This window comes from Stegastes partitus, unplaced genomic scaffold (assembly GCF_000690725.1).
Source record: "Stegastes partitus isolate 25-593 unplaced genomic scaffold, Stegastes_partitus-1.0.2 Scaffold392, whole genome shotgun sequence".
In the NCBI taxonomy this organism is placed as follows: Eukaryota; Metazoa; Chordata; class Actinopteri; family Pomacentridae; genus Stegastes; species Stegastes partitus.
This window is the reverse complement of record NW_007578123.1, coordinates 144,020-163,079: the sequence shown is the minus strand read 5'-3', so window position 1 is coordinate 163,079 and position 19,060 is coordinate 144,020. Positions and strand designations below refer to the sequence as shown.

General features: G+C 39.3%; 1 protein-coding gene across 3 annotated transcripts in view; it reads right to left on the bottom strand.

The window, feature by feature from the left end:
- Window positions 1–2,153: 2,153 nt before the first annotated feature.
- c1qtnf12 (C1q and TNF related 12) overlaps window positions 2,154–19,060 on the bottom strand; it is a 40,181-nt gene continuing 23,274 nt past the window's right edge. For 2 of the 3 annotated variants that reach the window (XM_008285233.1, XM_008285232.1), the window contains 7 exons: window positions 11,581–11,685; window positions 11,353–11,464; window positions 10,952–11,136; window positions 9,265–9,373; window positions 7,481–7,574; window positions 5,013–5,091; window positions 2,154–4,934 (listed from right to left, as the gene is read on the bottom strand). In XM_008285233.1, the coding sequence (XP_008283455.1) occupies window positions 4,836–4,934; window positions 5,013–5,091; window positions 7,481–7,574; window positions 9,265–9,373; window positions 10,952–11,136; window positions 11,353–11,464; window positions 11,581–11,685 (783 nt within the window). In that variant the 3' untranslated portion in view covers window positions 2,154–4,835. The remainder of the gene's footprint in view (window positions 4,935–5,012; window positions 5,092–7,480; window positions 7,575–9,264; window positions 9,374–10,951; window positions 11,137–11,352; window positions 11,465–11,580; window positions 11,686–19,060) is intronic. The other variant, XM_008285234.1, reaches the window with a different exon arrangement.

The window sequence follows — 19,060 nt, the reverse complement described above, 5'->3', positions numbered from 1 at the left end:
CAGTAAAAGGGACAGGGACATGTTTTTTTAGAACTGAGGGAAGGATGAATGAGAAAAAGTTCCACTTTGCGCCAACATCTTCTTTCTTGAAGGCTGCAGCAACAGAGAGGTTCAGAAAAAACCTACTAACTGTTACTTTTACAAATTTTGTGACCAATCAAGTTAGCATCTCTCAAAATTTCTTCTGAATATGAGTAGTCTGATCAAATTGACCATCAAATGTGTTTATAGTTGATTCAAATTGTCCCACTGGAAAATGGAGTCAGTCATCAAGGGAGAAGGAAGTGCAGGGAAGTGGGCACAATATTATCTAAATAAAGGGGATAATTGAGCTAATTTTCAGACATGTGCAAGTACCACAGATTGAATAACAAATGTACAGGACCTCACTGCTCTCCCTCCTCCTCATAGCTGACCAATCACGGCTTGAAGTGGGCCATAAATTAACAGACAGTGGAGGACACAGATACCCCGTATCCGATGTCTGAAAGGTGAAGGGGTTTCGGAAGCTGTCTGATCGGACAGACCATAAATCCATCATAAGTCACTTTATAAGTATGTCTTATTGCTCCCTGGAAGCAAAGACTTTTTCTTTTACTGTTCAGTACTTCAAAAGTTTTCGCTTTGTCTTTCTTACAGGTTTGCTAAATATGGGCCCTTGTTTCCTTTTGTCTTAAGGAAGCTGCACACAGAGGGATTTGCTTAAAGCCGTCACCCAATGAGTCAGTCACTAAGGTAGAGGAATCTCATAATTAAGGCCTCATTAAAGCTACACAGCCCAACTATGTTGGTTTACAGGGCAGACAGGAACCTCAGAGATCCACAATGGGGCCTTTCATAATACCTCACTTCTCTGAGGGAAAGGAGAAAGAGCAGTTGCTCTTAGCATTTGGGCAGATGTAATTGCAATCACTCAGCTTGTCTGATGCTGATAATGGGGCGATGGGAAATTCCTGTCAGAGTCGTGGCGCAGGGTGGTTTCGCAACCACTTTGGCAGGCTCCATGTTCCACTGCAGGGCAGCGAATGCGTTACGGCATGCTCACATAGCTGTCATTAAACACATTTGAGGAAAAAAAACATAAGACAATCAAAACTCACAAGTGTGCCATTCTCCTGCTTCTTGAGCAATGAAAAGACAAATATTATATTGTCTGTCATCCCTGCACAGTTAAACACGCTGAAAGATTGCAGCTTATGAAAAAATGGAAAGTGAATATGCTCTTGCAATCCCCTAATACACTCTATAAATTCTGGCTGTGCTATTTTCAACATCTTTATTTTCCTGTCATTTATCTTGACTGGTAGTTTATGTGAAAATTAAACTGTGGGGAAATGTTGGTCAGTTCATTTATACATAAAAATGTAATGTTTGTTTTCCAAATTTCGGGTGTGCTTTTCAGCCAGCAGCCTATTCCTGTCTGAAATGTGTGCTACAGTAGGTGGCTGAAATAGCACGTGGGTGCGACGTTCTTGTGGTTGGTCCTCGGGTACAGTATGTGACACTTGGCATCTCAGCAATGCTTCCATGAGAAGCCTCTATTAGAAGGCATTCATGCAATGATGCTAACAAGCTCATTTTACTGGCTGGACAAGCATTCGTGCCATTAAGTCTAAGACCTTATTAGTGCCTTGTGAGACCACCCAGGAAACACTGTACTGATATTAAAGCTTTTTAATAATCACCACAAGAGCAGCAATAAAGACCCGATTTATCAGGATTGAGATGTGTCTTTAGGTATCCCAGCTATCCAGTTTTAATTAAGCTAGAAATTTGAGCAACATCAGCAAAAGGAACACATGATCCTGAGTGTCATGCAGATTCTCAGTTCAAACACCAAGAAATTTCAGCAACATTTTACAAGTAACTGCAGTCGTGGATTTACTTGGCAGCCTGCCAGCTAAGGTATTTGAGGTATTTTGGGCATTTTACAATTTAGATGATGCCACAGACACATAAAAAGCTTTGCTGCACTGCTTTCATGAATAAGTAAGATTCAAATAGAAAATACCTTCTGACAGTGATTAAGCAAATCGAAGATATTTATAATTTCTACCCTCTAAGCTTCTGATTACTGTAACGTAGCATAATAAGGTGTGTGAATGAACACACATCACTGTTATCATCATTATTATGTGCAGAGACCAAATGGCAACACTTTTAAAGCTTTTAATTTCAAATTACAGTTATAAAAAATGGTAAAGGTGTCATTTTAATCTGTGGTTTAACAGTCCACGCAAGTGTAAGTCAACACAGGACTGATACATTTTGCCATAAACTGCGGTTACATTTTAAACATAAATATCAAAAGTCAGTGCTCTCCAATGTTACTGTTGCATCAGATAAGATAAATTACAAACATCTGTATGTAAAGAAAGTCATAAAATACAATAAAAAATGAACAGTATATAGGTGATAACTATAAAACAAACAGGACTGCAAATGTAATCTTAGGTCTTGGATTTTTCTGATGCACTGAAAGAAAATGAAAGCTGCTTTCGAGCACACACCCCTTCTGTCAAGCTGAATCTAATTTAATGTGTCAATCTCGTGTGTGTTTTCTTAAAGTCAACAACAATCTTACCAAGTCAGACCTTGTTAAACTAGACAGGTATTAACAATGAACAAGATGATAACATATTAGCATAGGACTTCTTTGATGTCTATCAATGATACAGCGCCGAATGAGGCAACATTATCCTAAACATCATTCAGAAGCAACAGATCTGACTTTTTTTTTTTAATTTAAAAATTAAAATCATAGCAGGAATATTTTGTAAAAATGCCTGGAAATTGTAGCTTACTGTACTGTCTAGTTTCACGTTAGATAAATATTGTTGGTCTCTGCAACAGTCTTGAACTGTCTGAAAAAAGCAGTCATTTTCATTAATCTAAAAGCCAATAATGCTTGACGAGTCTTGCCCAGCCAGATCATTCTGCAGAAAAGAATAGTCTGACTGTTACAGAGGAAGAAACGCTCTAGCTAGTTTGGAATTCTTTCAACCAGTCACAATTGTATTGTGTGGAGCTAAGTAAAGGATCAGGGACACTGCAAAGTAGTTATGGGGGAACGGTTTTGGTAGAACGCTTGCACGCAGTTAGAAGAGCACTGTTATTAAAATGACTAATTCACAAAAAATCCATTGGGCTGCTGCACTGCACAGTCAAAATCCTCAGCAAAACTTTACATTTTTAGTGTGGCAGGATGTTGGCTGGTGGTTGGTGATTCTGACTAACGTCTGACTGATGCAAAAAGATCTCTTTAACAGCTCAACGAATTTTACTTCTAAAAAGTCTACAGTCATGCTAGTGGCTTCATAGGTCTTGTCCACACATACACGGGTATTTTAGCATTTTCTTTGCATTTCGGCTTTCCATCCACATGCAAACAGTCTTCAGTCACTGAGTGTGAACCTTGTGGTAAACTCCTTTCAGAGTGAAGATTTTCAGACAATATTGGAGAAAACAATGACACAGACACCCACATCTGCTTTCTGATGAGGTCTTATCAGTCACTACATGTCCTTCCCTGATTGGCCACGCCCCTTATCACGTGACTCTGAAACTAAACAATCAACCCTCTGCTTCATGTTGACACTGGCATGAGCATGCCCCAGGTACAGGTCATAGGACATGCATTTTCAGCCGTGTTAGTATGGGGAAAGATTATTTCTAAAACCATACTAAATAGTCCTCTGTTTGGAGGTTGCTTTCATTTTCAAAAGTCTTTTTAAAATAAAAACATATTGGTGTGATAATAACCTCAGGCACAGTGTTGCTTAGCGCTATATGCTATTATCATCATGCAAACTTGTGCACAGTGATGATGCTAAGATACTGATGTTTAGCATGTTTTGTTTAGTACAATGTTCACCATTTTAGTTTAGCATGTTAGCATTCATTAGCATTTGCTGATTACCATTGAACACAAAGTACAGCTGAAGTATTGGACAAATTAAAAATCTGACCTGAAAATATAAGGGGTCATGAATGATACTACATTTTATTCTGTGGTGAACATGGAAATGTAACCAATGCAATCAGTCCAGTACTTGATGAGATATTTCATTTAAAACCCACAAATATGTCAATATCAGATGGTGGCAGCAGAGAAAAAGTCTTCAAAGTCAGTCACGTTCTTGGTCTCGGGACCATGAATGTTTGTACAAAATTTAATGACAATCCATCCCATAGAGTCTAAGATATTTCAGTCTGCACTAATGCTAAAATAGCTAAAACTGATAACAGTTACAAGATCGCGTGAGGCTGTATTCTGTCTGTTGAGCATATTTCAAAGGTCCAGTGTACTCACAGAGTCTATGTACCATATAACATATATAAAAGTGAATTTTAATCCAAAAAAATTATAGTTCAAGAGTGTTTACACAACAGATATAATAGACAAAAATAATGATATGTCAATATACATTAAATGCACAAATGTACTATTTCTTGTTTCCCAGCTTCTCCAAAGACTACAGAGAACATTAGAAAACTGCTTGTTTTACTGCAAAGGTCTTCCAACAACCATGAAAAATATACTGTAACAAACATATTCATCTGTTTTATTTTCAGGTTATTTTATTGGTGAAGCAACATGCATCCAAGTTCCTGGGGGAAGTGGCATTGCACTGTGAAAAACAAACTCAGTCCTTGAGTCCTTCACACTGTCCTTTCACCATCTGACAAGCAGCCAAGTCAGCGTTAGCCTTACTTCATTCCTTCAAAACTCCCCTGTGGTTTGGTCCTGTGTGATGGTGCTCATGAGCGGTCCATTGAAAGAAACAAAATGGCAGCAGTGGACGGCCGGGAGGATGCCCTGCTAATGTGTAAGGCTATACACCAAGTAGCATGCCCATGAAGTCGGAACCATTCTGTATTGTAATGGAAGCACCAGCTGCGTTATCCACAAATATGGAAGTGTACTGCCCAGCCTGCAGACGAAAACATACACCGGCATTAAAAGATTGCTCATTTCTTTATATTTTACGCTTGTGCACCTCTGAGCTCACCTGTAGCTCCAGCAGCCCGTGGACACTGACGGTGAATATCTTGCTGTTACTTTCTAACCCAACAATCATCTCCAGTGAACTGCAATCATAAAAAAAAAAAAAACATTTCTGAACAAACACTGTGTTTTCAAACATGTCAAAGTTGTACTCGTCAAGATCTTATTAAGTTCAACCAAGTGTAAAATGTCTCATATTAAATAGATAGTCAGACATTTAAGAAATATGCAGGTTTGCTTTCTTGCCAAGAGTTGGAGAAGAGGATCAAGGAGGATTTTTCCTTGACATGTTTTCTGCAAGGATATACAGAGAGACAATGTAATATTGTACCTACCTACCCACTGGCATCTGTGTTTTTGTGACAAGTAGCCACTGCACATTTGTAACCCAAAAACTTGAGAAGAAAAGAAAACATCGCATTCTTTTGGTCAGCAGCTGGGATGGTCCAACCTTCATGTGGAGGATCATTGCTGTGTGTCTGCAGCTACCATCAAGAGAACAAACAGTAGTTCTTTTTTTTTTTTTTACAGTGACGGAGTCTGCATTTTCCTGACCAGACAAAGCACATTAGGTTAGGTGTTCCCCAGGAGCATGTTTCTTGTTTTCTTCAACGTTCACATGGTTGTGCACCACAAATTTGTCCCTCAGGGTCAGACTGTCAAGGCAGAGTTCTGCTGTAACGTAGTCAGGTGTCTGAGGGAAACAACCTGAACTATGGCACGACGCATGTGGGTGCTCCAATGTGTTGTGCACATGTCACATTGCTCTGCTTTTTTAGCCACAATTGTACAATCGTCGCTCTCCACCCGCCCTGCTTGCTAGATTTGGCTCCTTGTAACTTCTTCCGCTTCATATTCAGTTGAAGAGTTGCCATTTTGTCATTGCTTGGGAGATTAAACGCTCATCACAAATAGTGCTTGACATATTTACATTACAGGACTTTAGGGAGAGGAGTTACAAGTGCACCAGAAGCCCTGGGAGCACTGTGTTGCTTTAAGGGGACTTAGTCTGAAGGGGATGGCATCCAGCTTTAAATTAAGTATGCTTTTTCACTGATAAAGGCACAGTGTGGTATGTTTTGATCACCCCTTGTCATTTTCTTGCATAAGTCATGGTGCGCAGACTTTCCAGTTAGTTTTGAGGATAACTGCCACTGTCTTGTTTATAAGCTAAATCCGGCTACTACTAACTAAAATACTTGAAGACAATTTAAAACAATCAGCCTTAAAAGTTGAATTTTGAGCTTTTAAGGTGCTTAGAAGTGAGTTTTGTTACTTCAGACAGAGCAAGGCTAGTCATTTCCCCCTATTTCCAGTCTGTATGCTAAGCTAAGATAGCCGGCAGCTGGCAGTGGCATTACATTCAGCGTACATATTCAGTGTGTGATACTGATCTCCTCATTTAAATCTTGGCAAGAAAATGAATGTTTCCCAAAAATCCCACTTTTCCTTCAGTGATTCAGTTCCCCTCAGCGTCTGCAGAGATGGTTGTAACATCGCTGCAGCCTTTAACCACACATTGAGAGCACTGGCTCCCGTTAAGTGGAAAATGCTACATTTTTATGGCGAATCAATCATGTTTGTCTTCGCTCCGACTGCCATCACAATGAGCCTCATTTCACATTCTCTGCATTTTCATGTGTGGGAGGGCGAGACTGGCTGGGGCTTTGGCTCGAAAAAAGCAAAAAGCCAAGCACTCTTTTGGGTTAAGTAACCCATCATAATAATATTATTTATACATTCCCCTCATTGTACCACACTAGAAGGGAGGCTGTGGAGCTCTGTACAGTCCGGGGGAGACTTTAGGGAGCAATTCATTTCAGCAATTTTCCCTGACTTTATGTAAATAGAAATTTTGAAATACTGGAATGAACAGATTCGTTTTGTATTTGTAATGTTTTGCCATGTAGGTCCACTGTATCAGATACGTCATTATCAGCCTCCCTCATTCCAAACAAGGGCATTTTACTGCAGAGCTGTTATATGTAACAGGCTGCCTGAAGTGTCAAAGGTGAGTCTATAAAGATTAGTTAGGCGACAGGGACGAGGGCTCTAAATGAGAGGACATTTCCTTTAAAGACGTGCTCTGCTTTTATACAGGAAATGCCAAACTGGTTCCATACAAAGTGTAACAGACAACACCTTTAACAGCTCATAAATTCTGGTGAAAGTTAAGGCTGCATTAAACACCAATAAAATATCACCGCTATAAGGGAAAAGTAAACAAGCTGTCAAAACAAGAATGTCAAGAATGCAAAGTGTGGTTGTTGCAGTCAGATTAATGACTTCTCAAGATCATTTTTATTAACTCTTATTGGTGATCGGTGGGGGTTTCAGCCAGCAGCACAACATAACAAATGCAAACCACATGGTTACCATGGTTTTGAGTGGGTTGTATATGATTTTGATTCAGGGGATGCGTTTGCAGGAGTTTCATCTCCACCATTATTAACAGTCTTATAGAATACCTACGTGTATCTGTGGCAGAGGGATTCGATGCAGATCAACACCCGAACGTTGTCCCTGGCCTTCAGCTGACTCTTGCTCCTTTTCACCTCGTTGTGATCTGTAATCACATAAAGCCCACAAATATAATGGCTCACCAAAACATATGTTTCCTTTTGAATGTCAACAATCAATGTCAGCAAGATTTTAGTTTAATCAAACCCCATTTTTAATACTATTCATGTTTTTCAGCAATAGGCATTTAGTGTAAATGTATTCTGCAGTGACCTTCTTATATAGAAAACAGGTAAAGTATTGCATTTGCCCGCAAAAAGATTCAAATTACCTTTTACCTGTGAGAAAACAATCAGTAGTGCAGCACAGCCAAGTACGGCAAATATTCTACTTTTTACTCCATTGCATTTATTTCAAAATTTTAGTTAATTCAATTTAATTCAATTCAGTTCTGTTTATATAGCGCAAACTCACAACATGTCATCTCACAGTGAATTTATTATTACTAGTATCATAATTAATAGTTACCTTTAAATATTTAGATTAATAATAAAGAAAATATCAACCTCACTATTTACAGTTAATATATATAATATGTATAATTGTAAGTATTTCCCACTACTGCTACTCATTCATATTAAAACTGTAAAACTGACCCACAGGCTGGCTTTTATTGTGAGACGTTTACTGGAAATGTAATGTATTTATTACCAGCATTTGAGCTGATGGCAATTATTCATCAAAAAACCCATCTACAACACAAAGACAGTGGCCAATTTCTGCATTTGACAGAGGTTCTGTTTATACATATAGCAAGAACTCATGGTACCGGAAGGACAAGCCACAGTGATCTGTTGCTCAAAGAGCTGCAGCTCCTCAATGCAAGGTAACCATCTCCTGTTTGTAGTATGATGAATTTTTATTAAACAAATGGAGTCTGTTTCGTTGCACTATAAACTTTTACTCCAATTGTTCATCTTATCGTATGTCTGATTAATCAGATTTCTGTGATCTGTAGCAGTAAAGCATATTTGCTGTTGTAACCATCATTACTGCAGATTACAATAGTCTTAAATTGATAGTGAACACAATTTAGCAGAAGCAAAGTGTTCACTGACTATCTTAGGCAATGCTTGTCACAAAACTCTTTATACTAATAAGACTGACAGCAGGCTAAGTTGACCAGTTTGCCTGATTCTGACCTTTTTATCCCATTAAATAGTCTGTATCAAATGTTATCACACTTATAGATATCCCCAGTGGTCACTATACTGCACATATTAGTAGGCTAGAAGGCATGTTATGGTATCCACTATCGTAATCATTGATAAACAGACAGTAACCAAGGTAATGTAGATAACATCGGGCAGCATTGTAAATAACTGCATAGAACATCTTTGGTGAAATAGTCACCATGGAAACCGACAAAACTGAGCTTTGTAACGTGGTCAACATAACAAAAGGTTGCGTTATAACACAAACCAAAATCTTTTCCTAAACCTAACCAAACAGTGAGTAAAAATGCAAGTAAACAGCGATTGAAAACGAAAGACAAAATGTTAAGTTCAACGATTGTAGAACATAATGGTCACAGATGGGATTGAAACTCCACTTTTCTGCCATTTGTTTGTTCATTGTAAGTCAGAACACAGCTATATGTTGGCACTACCACCATTAAAAGAGGATATAATTGTATACTCAGTTATCAAGCATACGCATAAACACCTTTAACTCCTATGTGGTTGGATCATTAGTAAGAAGGGCCTGTAAGGCTTCGGTATATGTATGAGAGTTACCAATGTGGACGTTAGCAGAGAACTGGTAGATCCCAGTGATGGGAGCTGTGAACCTCCCTGTTGACTGGTCCATTCCTGAGCCTCTGAGGAAGGCTCCTTTAGCTGGTGGCTGAAAGCAAAGGAAAACTGAATTAATGATGGCAACAAGGAATCTGTCCCTCCTTTGAAATGAATGAAATGAAAAAAATAAAAAACTTTATTTATCCCAGAAGGGAAATTCAATATAAATCTTTGAGACCTCAAAATAAAGGCTCAGCTGCAGAGTCTTACCTCAGGACACTGTAGCAGGACTAATCCTAAAGTCATAGTCAAACCACCAAATATAGACTCAAGAACTTTTGCCAATATCATTGTGCAGTTAAATCACTGCATGTAAACCTGATCAGTCCTGATGGACTTTGATCAGTTAGTTTGCCCTGGTGACCAACAGCAAGCCATCTTGGCAAATGGACAAAATGGAGAGTCAAAATGAAGGAAACTAGTGTGGCTTATTAGCAGCATTTTACCATTAACTTTTATTTAGCCTCATTTGAGCTGAAACTTCAGTAAAGAAAAAGAATAGTTGAACATAAGCAGTTATTGTCCCCTTAGTGGGGAGACATAACTAGCCTGATAGTTCACAAGCCTCGAGAGCTTTGTTTCCCCTTTATGCACAACCGACAAGGACAAATTTTATGAAACTTGCTGAGAAAGAGGAGCATGCGCAAAGGAAGAATGCATTAATTTTTGTTGCGGCTCTGCATCACTTTCTTTAAAATTGCGAGATAGGACATTGGACTTGGTGGAGGACTTCGGTTTCTCTGAGTGGCCTTCTCGCTGAACCATGTGTTTTATGCAGCTGTATAGATGAATTTTGTTATTCCACTTGATTGTGTTACCAAGCACAGGGCAAGTTCTATATACAGTCACAGGAATTGTTTGTACGAGCAAGAAAACTGGTATCCGTCAATGTAGAACATGCAGAACCTGTAATGAACAATGATAACGAAAATCCTGGTAGGCCTAAGGCACAGCTACAATAAGTGTTTCTAACCATGTGCACATTTTAATGAACAGGAACAGATTGCATCCTATGTGTAGAAATGAGCATAAACTGTGTTTATGCCAGACTGGTAATGGCTGGCTTTAATCCTCTACGTCCCCGTGTCCTTAAATTGTGTGCCTCTTTATTTCTGACTCCGCATAAACTTTAAAACATAACTTTCCAAAGCCATAGTAACACGTCTTCACGAACATAGTGTTGCTTAATCCTCCCTTCTCCAGCCTTGTCAGCCCATCCTAACAGGGCATAGTTCTTCCACTACAGCATGCTGTTTCAAACAGTGTCTATTTCTGTCCTCTCCACACTTTATTCCAAGTCAGAGACAGAGTGCCTTTTGTATGCCGCCCATGATGTGTAGAATTGAAAAAGTAGATATTTTTGACCAAAGAGGCAGACTGAGTCTCAGAGTGGCACTGCAGGCTTTGCCAGTGCCAGTTACCAGTGAGGGGATGATCCGCTCATAATTCTCCCACATGCAGCGACATAAGCAACGATTACCAAACACTCTCAAAGACTGCTAAGACAAAGATACAAAGCACGTAACCATGCAGAGGAGGATTAGCAGAAACTTTACTTTTTTAGCCTCAAATATGGAGCAAAACTGAACCAATTCATAAACATTTGCATAGTTTTAAACAAACTTACTGTCTGAAAGTTCTGGAGCTCCACCAGAGTCTTCTTGTCCACCACCACAGGTCCCTTGAGCTTGCAGTGGAAAGCCTCTTCTATTCGGCGATAGGAGGTCATCCCCTCCAGGGTGAGGAGGGCTGTAGGTAACTGGCTGGGGCTGGTTTGTCTGTCAAGCGCTGCTGCTCTCCTTTCTGTAGCCTCTGGCAAAAACACATCCAGATTATTACACTCCAGAATGACTTCAGGGAAATTTTCTAACTATTCTGTCATGATGATGCAGTAAAAACACAAAATAGACACATAATTGTGCATATTCAAATGTAGGTCTTCTTTTCGAAATTAACAAAAGATCAACTTTGTAGTTTAAAGAGGAGCTGAAATGTGCCAGTGCTGAAAAAAAATCAACATGCTGCTACCTTTAATCATCTCTTTGAACTCCTGGAGAAGAACCTCCTGGGTCACTTCAGCTCCAGGAGAGCCAGGAGGTCCCTGTGGACCAGGAGGACCAGGAGGACCAGGTGGGCCTGGCTAATAGAAGACAGATGTATAAAACATTGTCATGCATCAAACCTGATCTGAAAATCAATTACTGTGATCTACATATCATGAGTAAAAGTACAAGTTTTTGAAAAACTGCAGGTTACCAGGGGCCGTTTGCGTTTGCGACACTTTCCAGGGAAGTTTCCAACTGGTCTTTTAACAAAATCCATCCATGACCCCAGTGGATCCACCCTCTGGTGATCAGAAATCTGCAGTACAAAAGAATACCTCATAAAAATATGGGGCCAATATGAGTATTAAAGGGCTCAAATTATACTTTGTGGGTTACCCCTTCTCTGAAGTGTGTTGAAAAGGTCTGCTAAGTAAAAAAAAAAAAAAAAAAAAAAAAAAAAAAAAAAAGTTGATGCCAAAGGGATTTATTCTCTCCAACAGGAACATGTTTTTGGAACTTTTTCTTCCTTTACCTATTTATATCACCATGTAACACATTACAGCTGTTTAGTAGCTAGTTTATCCCTTAAACAAAGAATGAGCAGCTTTCGCGCAGTTTGAAAGTTATTTCCGCGCTAGACCCGTCTCTGATTGAGCTACATCCCTCTGCCTTGGCTCAGAGGTGTGGGAATATAGAACATAACCAATGTTGCCTATCATGTATCTGGTTAGGTGACCAATCAGAGCAGACTGTGCTTTTTAAGTAGGACGTCTTAACAAAAGATGAGCTAAAACACAGCGGCTGAAAAGAGGTGCTGCAACAATGTACAGTATGACCAAAAAGAATGTTTCTGATCTTTAAATTTTGTAAACATATGGTAGTAGATCCCCCAAACTAAAATTAGAAACCTATTAATGTGCATAATAGGGTCATTTAAAGCTGGAGTGCGAAACTGTTACATATAAACGAACATCTGTTCCGCTCAAGCCCTTGCCAAACAAGTTCACACAATACTTACTTAGCCTGCCAGCCACAGGTAAATCTCTCTGTATTTTGCAGTTTTAAATCTGATGTCAGTGTCGACATTCTGGCACTTGCACACCGGTAGTGATGTGTTTTATGTCAACTAGACCAGACGAGTTTGGCAGAAGTGAAGAAGGGAGCAACCGTTGCGATGCAGGTAGGAATACTTCAGGAAAAAAAAAAATATATAAAACTGTCTGTGAAAAGTTTCTGATGCTCCAAAAGAAGGATTACAGTCTGAAAAAAGCATTTCATAAGCAAGCAATATTTGTGTAATTACTCTTACTGGCAGAAGGGGGAGACAAAAGTTGTGCAGCTTTACCAAATACCTAAATTATGGTATAATCCAGAACAATGTGAAGTGATGTCAGGCAGCCTTATATCAACCAGAGAGCACAGCTGTTTTATAAACCTGTAAAGAAAGTTACTACATAATTATGTATTTCATGTGGTTATGCAGTTTTTCACAGTGGGATATGAAGCAAAGGGCCGTACTTGCTAAGTCGAATGTGCCATTATTTGTTCCTTTAAACCATCTTTGGAAAAGCCTGCCCTAAGATACAATTAAATGGAGCCAGACACCACCGAAGGTCAAACAGGGAAACTTCTTTCCTTCTGTCTCCCCTCCCTGGTCAACTGCAAGGCTTCTCAATGTGCCATCAGTCACCATTCTCCACTGAAAGATTCATTTTGTGCTTATTTTTTCATTCCAGATAATTCACTCAGGTGCCACGTCATTTCTTGTTTGCCCAACAGGCTCGGATGAATGTAAACAAACCTTGTCAAGTTATTTTTTACAGCACATGAAAATTTCCATGAGCACCCTGGTGAAAAATGAGTCTGCCCGTCTATGTGTGATTCTGTGGACCGCAGGCCTCAATTACTGTAGTTTATAACAACATGTCAAAGTGGCCAACACTTTCTCCCTCACTCGAAGACATACTAGTGTTTTCTTCTATTAATCCTGCTCGTTTGACTAACGCAATGATGGAAAATTTAATAAGCAAGATAACAGATGTATATACAGCATGTATACAAGGCTGAGGTATGTTTTAGATTGTGTCTGTTTTCTAGTCGTGTTGAGAAATAACTCATTTATGATAAATTACTGTATAGGAGTCTGGGATCTGCTCAGCAGATAAGAAAGCAAGAAGGGCTCTGGAAGCAGCATTTTTAAGCGTAGCGCTACAACTGGCTTGTTTTCATTTTGGTAAAATGTGAGTCTGAATGAATTCCAATTACAGCAAGCTCAAATCTTACCCTAACCCTTCCCCAAATGTCAAGAGCCTTCAGTTGAGATAGAAGAGGAGATAAAGACGAGGCATGGAGGTGAGCTGTCTGAAATGGAATTTGTTTAGGTTTGGCAGCAGGACACGGATCACTTATCTGCTAAACCAACATGCCCCTTTCTTCACTGTTAAAGACTTGCCTCTTGTTCCACCGCAACAAAGTAACTCCTTGTTTGTCTTTTCAATATGCTGGAATAAAACTCAGCTTTTTCTGTTTGGGATTTGCAGCACCCTCTCTCCCTCTCTGGCTTTCTCTTCTCTCTGACAGCAGACAAAATAAACAACTTAACAAGCGCTGCGCTGGCTGCATGTCGGATCACTCTGTGTTTTTGTTGTGATTTTGAGGCTTGGAAACAGATAAAAGCAAGCCTGATTTGGTCAAGAGTACTTTTACACCACTCAATACTGTTTCCAAAGGACTAGAGGCCTGCTGGATAAACTGCTTTTTCCTGTGCCATGTCAATTTTTGTTATTTGTTAGCGTACACTGCACAGACTGCAGATCTAACCAAGTGTAATAATCCCGTATTTAGTTTTTGTTTTTTTTTTCCAAATCTAGTTAGTGTTGTTTTTAGAAAAAAGAGGAATATCTTATCATTAGAGTAAATGGTAAATTGCCTTGTCTTGATAAGACCCTTTATCTTTTTTTAAACTATTCTTAACTAGCTAGAAGGGACATGTCTGTCTATGTCTTCTTGTGCATTAACTAGGTTTTAGTAGATTGCTTAAAATGAGTCATTTTGAGTCATTTGATCTGACAGCCTGAGACAGCTTATCAAGCAAAATTCACTTAGTGCACTGGCAGCCAAATTTGTTTGTTCTAAATGCATATATGCCGTTATCTAGAAGATTTAGGCTTAAATTTGAAAGGGCATTTTCGTAGTGCACCAGTTCTTTAAGCTTTAAAAAGAAAATAATGCTGAAATGTAGATGAAACGACCGGGTTAGGGTTAGGGTTAGGGTTAGATCGATACCACGATCATATCTGTCAACCAAACATGCTAAGGCCAGTAGCAGGTTAGCTTAGCTTAGCTGGGACTGGAAATGGGGGGAAACTGCTAGCCTGGCTCTGGAAAAGTAACAAAATCTGCCAACCAGCCCCCATAAAACTCACTGATCAATACATTAAACAAGGGTTTCAATTCTTATTGGAAATATAATTACAGATTTGTGACTTGTACATCAACATCTGAGTTGTGTTTAGGATGGGTAAACTCAGATTTCTCTGAACACAATGGTATATCTGACTCAATGGCTCCTAATTACATGGAAAATCAAACAGACATAGACACTTCATGTTAGCCAAAGTCAGCTCTTCAGTGTAATTTTACCTCCTCGGGAAACAGGCTACTTTTTCAAATTTCCACTTGAAAAAATACCACCAAATTTGGTCAGAAACAGCCTCACAGCTGTGACGGCAAAACCTTGGATCCTACGAGACACTTGAGAGAATTTTTGAAAGTCTCTCCGTGTTCCCATTAGGGATATTTGAAAAACTGATGATGCCAACCAGCTGCTCTCTGTAACTTCTCCTTTAAACATAAAATTACTTTCTATCTTCTTATCTAGATATTCAGAATATTAAACTACTGCTTTAACATATTAGCGCTATAAGCTTAAACGAATGTTAACATGTTGATGTGTGAAGCTTATGGTGGTACTTCTTTGCCTTTGACTGTAATATAATAAAACTGTGGCAATCCGGGATGATAGCTAAGTTCGATCTAAAAGACACTCATGATGAGGTAATTGTGAGAGCTGGTGGCGGCTAACATTTGTTCTTGTGTTTAGGTCGATGTCATAGATCATTTTCTTATCTTTTCAAGTTGGCCCACACATGTGAATTATAATTACACATCTTATCCATTCCCCACGTAAAAATAAAAAAGTCAGCATTTCATTGCCAGGAAATCAGCCATACACTGAGCTTGTTATCCTCTTTAACACACGCCATTGTAATTAAACCATTAAACCCTTGCCCTCAAGGATTTTCTGTGCTCAGGGAAGAAAGGCTATGACCAAGGTAATTATTACCTTCATTTCTGAGCAAAACATAACAGCAAATCATTGTATAAATAATTTAATCATCAGCTTAAGGAATGCTCAGCTCTTAGCAATAAATACACTTTGTTTTTTTTCTTATCTAGCCATACTGTCAGTGAGACACATGCACTAGCGACGGCTGGCATGGCTCACACCACTTGCCAAAAACTGTCTGATTCATTGTATGCAGGTGGGTGTCTGTCTCGGCCTAGAACTTCAAAGACTCCACGCATGCAGACATGAAAACCATATTGCTTGATGACACAGAAAAACCTGTCAGAGGCATTCAATCTCTCACTTGCTGCTATTGACTGTGTCGTAAAGTAAACTATGGATTCCCTCGCATAGCTCCGTATCAGCACGTACAAGTCGTGAACAAAGTGGGGAGGGAGTGGATCCAGGTATCAGTCTGAGGGCTGATGAAGAACACCGGGGCTCTGGCTTTGATCATCGCTGATGTGTGAGTGCCTCAAAGTGGCCTCGTCTGTCAGCAGGTGTGAGTGCACGCCTTTCCAGCACGGACCGCGAGAATGTGTAAGGTATTCTGTCTAAAGGTGAGAAACGTTACATCTTCTAGACACTGTTTATCCTCGTTGATGGGGCTCTAAATCACTCCACATTATTGAGGCTCAGGTCTTGAGAATGAGATGCATTGTGTCCGCAGGTATAAGGCGTTTCTGGATCTTTACTAAAGTAAAAGTGCCTTTACGCATGCTAATCTACTCCATTATAATTGAAAGTTTTACAGAAAGGAATGGTTCAGTATTTCAGTAAATATGCTTATTGGTGTTCTTGCAGAGAGGAGGTTCATATCACTCTCAATGGCTGTTGTAACTAGTTAGCTTAGCTTGACATAAGACAGGAAGCAGTCGTCCAACTGTCCAGCAGTATCAAAACAACCTACCAGCACCTGAAAAACTTAAAATAATTATCTATCCATCCATTATCATTTCTATAAATCCACACAGAAAATATATATTGCAGATTTATGGTGGCCTATTTGTCAGAATACCTCTTGGCTGGTTACTTCTAGAAGTCTGTGTTGTTAGCAATCAATCTCATGGTGACAACAAGACTTGGGCAGGGCCAGGCTAGCTGTTTCCACCCGTTTCCAGTCTTTATGCTAAGCTAAGATAACCACTTGTAGTCTTATGTTTGAGAAGAGGAAACTCCTGGCAACGGCTAAAGCTAACAAAATCCACCAACGAACATCTCAGACTCTCAGCAATTAACTTACGTATCATTTGTTTAGTCCATACAACAAATACAACGTACTTAAACTCACATAAAAACATCAAACTGAAGATTTATGCTAAGCTAAGATAACCGGAAGTAGTTTTATATTTAAGTAAAAGACAGAAGGAAACTCTAAGCAAAAAAAAAAAAAAAAAGTGGAAACTTTTCTTAAAATGTCAAGCTTTTCCATAAGCAAAAATGCATAAATATTACCAGCAAACTATATTAAAAGTATAAAAGTGCCAATGCTACCAATACAGCAATGTTAAAATACTGCACAACAAGCAAAAGTCTTGCGTCCAACATTTTACTTAAAGGAAAAGTTCAACACTTTATTAAAGAGCTCATTTGTTTGATATCACTATCTTCTGTGCTTGCTAAATATGAAGCTATAGCCAGGAACTAGCTAGCTTAGCTTAGCATAAGGACTGAACACAGGGAGAAACTGTTAACCTGGGCTGTCCAAAGGTAACTAAATCCACCTACTAGCACCTTTAACGCTTACTAATTAACACATTACATCTCACTTGTTTAATCTTTACACAAATGTCATATTTTTACTGACGTGAAAAAAGTTTGACAGCGGCTTATGTATGACTTTGGACAGAAACAGGCTCACTGTTTACCCGTTTCCAGTCTTCATGCTAAGCAAAGGTAATGGGCTAATCTTGTATTTAACTGACAGACAGACAGACAGACAGACAGACAGAGGAAATTCTTGGCACGAAAGTCAATAAGAATACTTCCCAAAATGTCTAAATATAATTTTATGCAAAATACAGAGATACTATCAGAAAAATCATGTCGGTGCATGAGCAGCATTTTACTGCTGCAGTTGGTCAAGGTGTTTTTCTTTTCTTTTTTTTTTTATGTGTTTACTGTTAGCTGGTTTTGTGGAGTCGTCAGACCCTGTCAAAGGGTTACAAAAAAATATGAGCAGTCAGGAAATGATTTATGGGGTCGGAAAGAAGAAACATGGGCTCAGGTTTTCTGCGCAAATTTGTATTCATATTTTGGACATGGGCCTCACACAGTATATGAGCTCATCGAAGAAGCTTAGAGGCAAAATGTCTCTGAGTTGGACATGCCAAAAATGTTGGGAACAGTTGTAGTTTTGCAGCTTGTATGTGTTTTATGTAAAATCTTAATCTAAAAAGTAACTATGGCTGACAAGTGAATGAACATTTGCCTTTGAACTGCAGCTAAGGTTATATAGAAAGTTACATAAAGTGGAAAAACTGTATTCGGAGGGCACTAAAAGTTACACTTATTATTATTTGAGTGGACGTACTTTGTTACACTGATTGTGCCAGGTACTCACAGCTTACAATAAAAGTGTACAGAGATAATTTTAGCACAGGGGATTTACAGTTTTTGGATCAATTAGTGAATGAGTTATAATCATTGCTGAACATTCACAGAAAGTCTTATTTTATTACCCAGAAAAGAATGACCTGGATGTGCATAAATAACTCTTCTGCGTGTGCTGCTTTAACTGTGTTTGTCATGTAGTTTGGGGAAAATTAGCTTGAATTTATTTGAAGCAATAAAATGGGAAATATTTCCCTGGGGCAACGTGCCACCAAAAACACAAACACAACTGTTAAAACATGTCTCTGGGGCTGCAACCAGATACTGAAACTCTACTCCTCTGCAGGCAGCTCCTGAATTCTTCCATGTGTACAGTGGAACTTATCTTATTTTCACTCGCGTGTTATCTGTTTTTTCTACCTGTACGTACACACTGGACGACATGAAACTTTTTGCTGCTGATAAAAATGTTGCACACACAGGTTTAAGGTTGGACAGGATGATGGAGAGCCTGCTATAATCTCTTGTTTTTACATCGCTGTACTGCTCCCTGTGCAGTCATCCATGCATGGGTGAAAGGGCCTAACGCTGAGCCAATGCCGCCCCGGGAGGCAGGGATCCCCGGGCTGTGTGGGACGAGGGGATCCTGCTAACCTGCGTGCATCCCAGTCGTCATGCATCCACCCCCGTGTTCCCCACCGCTGCACTTCACAGCGAAAGATTGCCTTGAGGATTTATCGCCAAAGAGCTAAATACAGTTAGGCATGCAATGTTGACTCTGCCTTCTTTT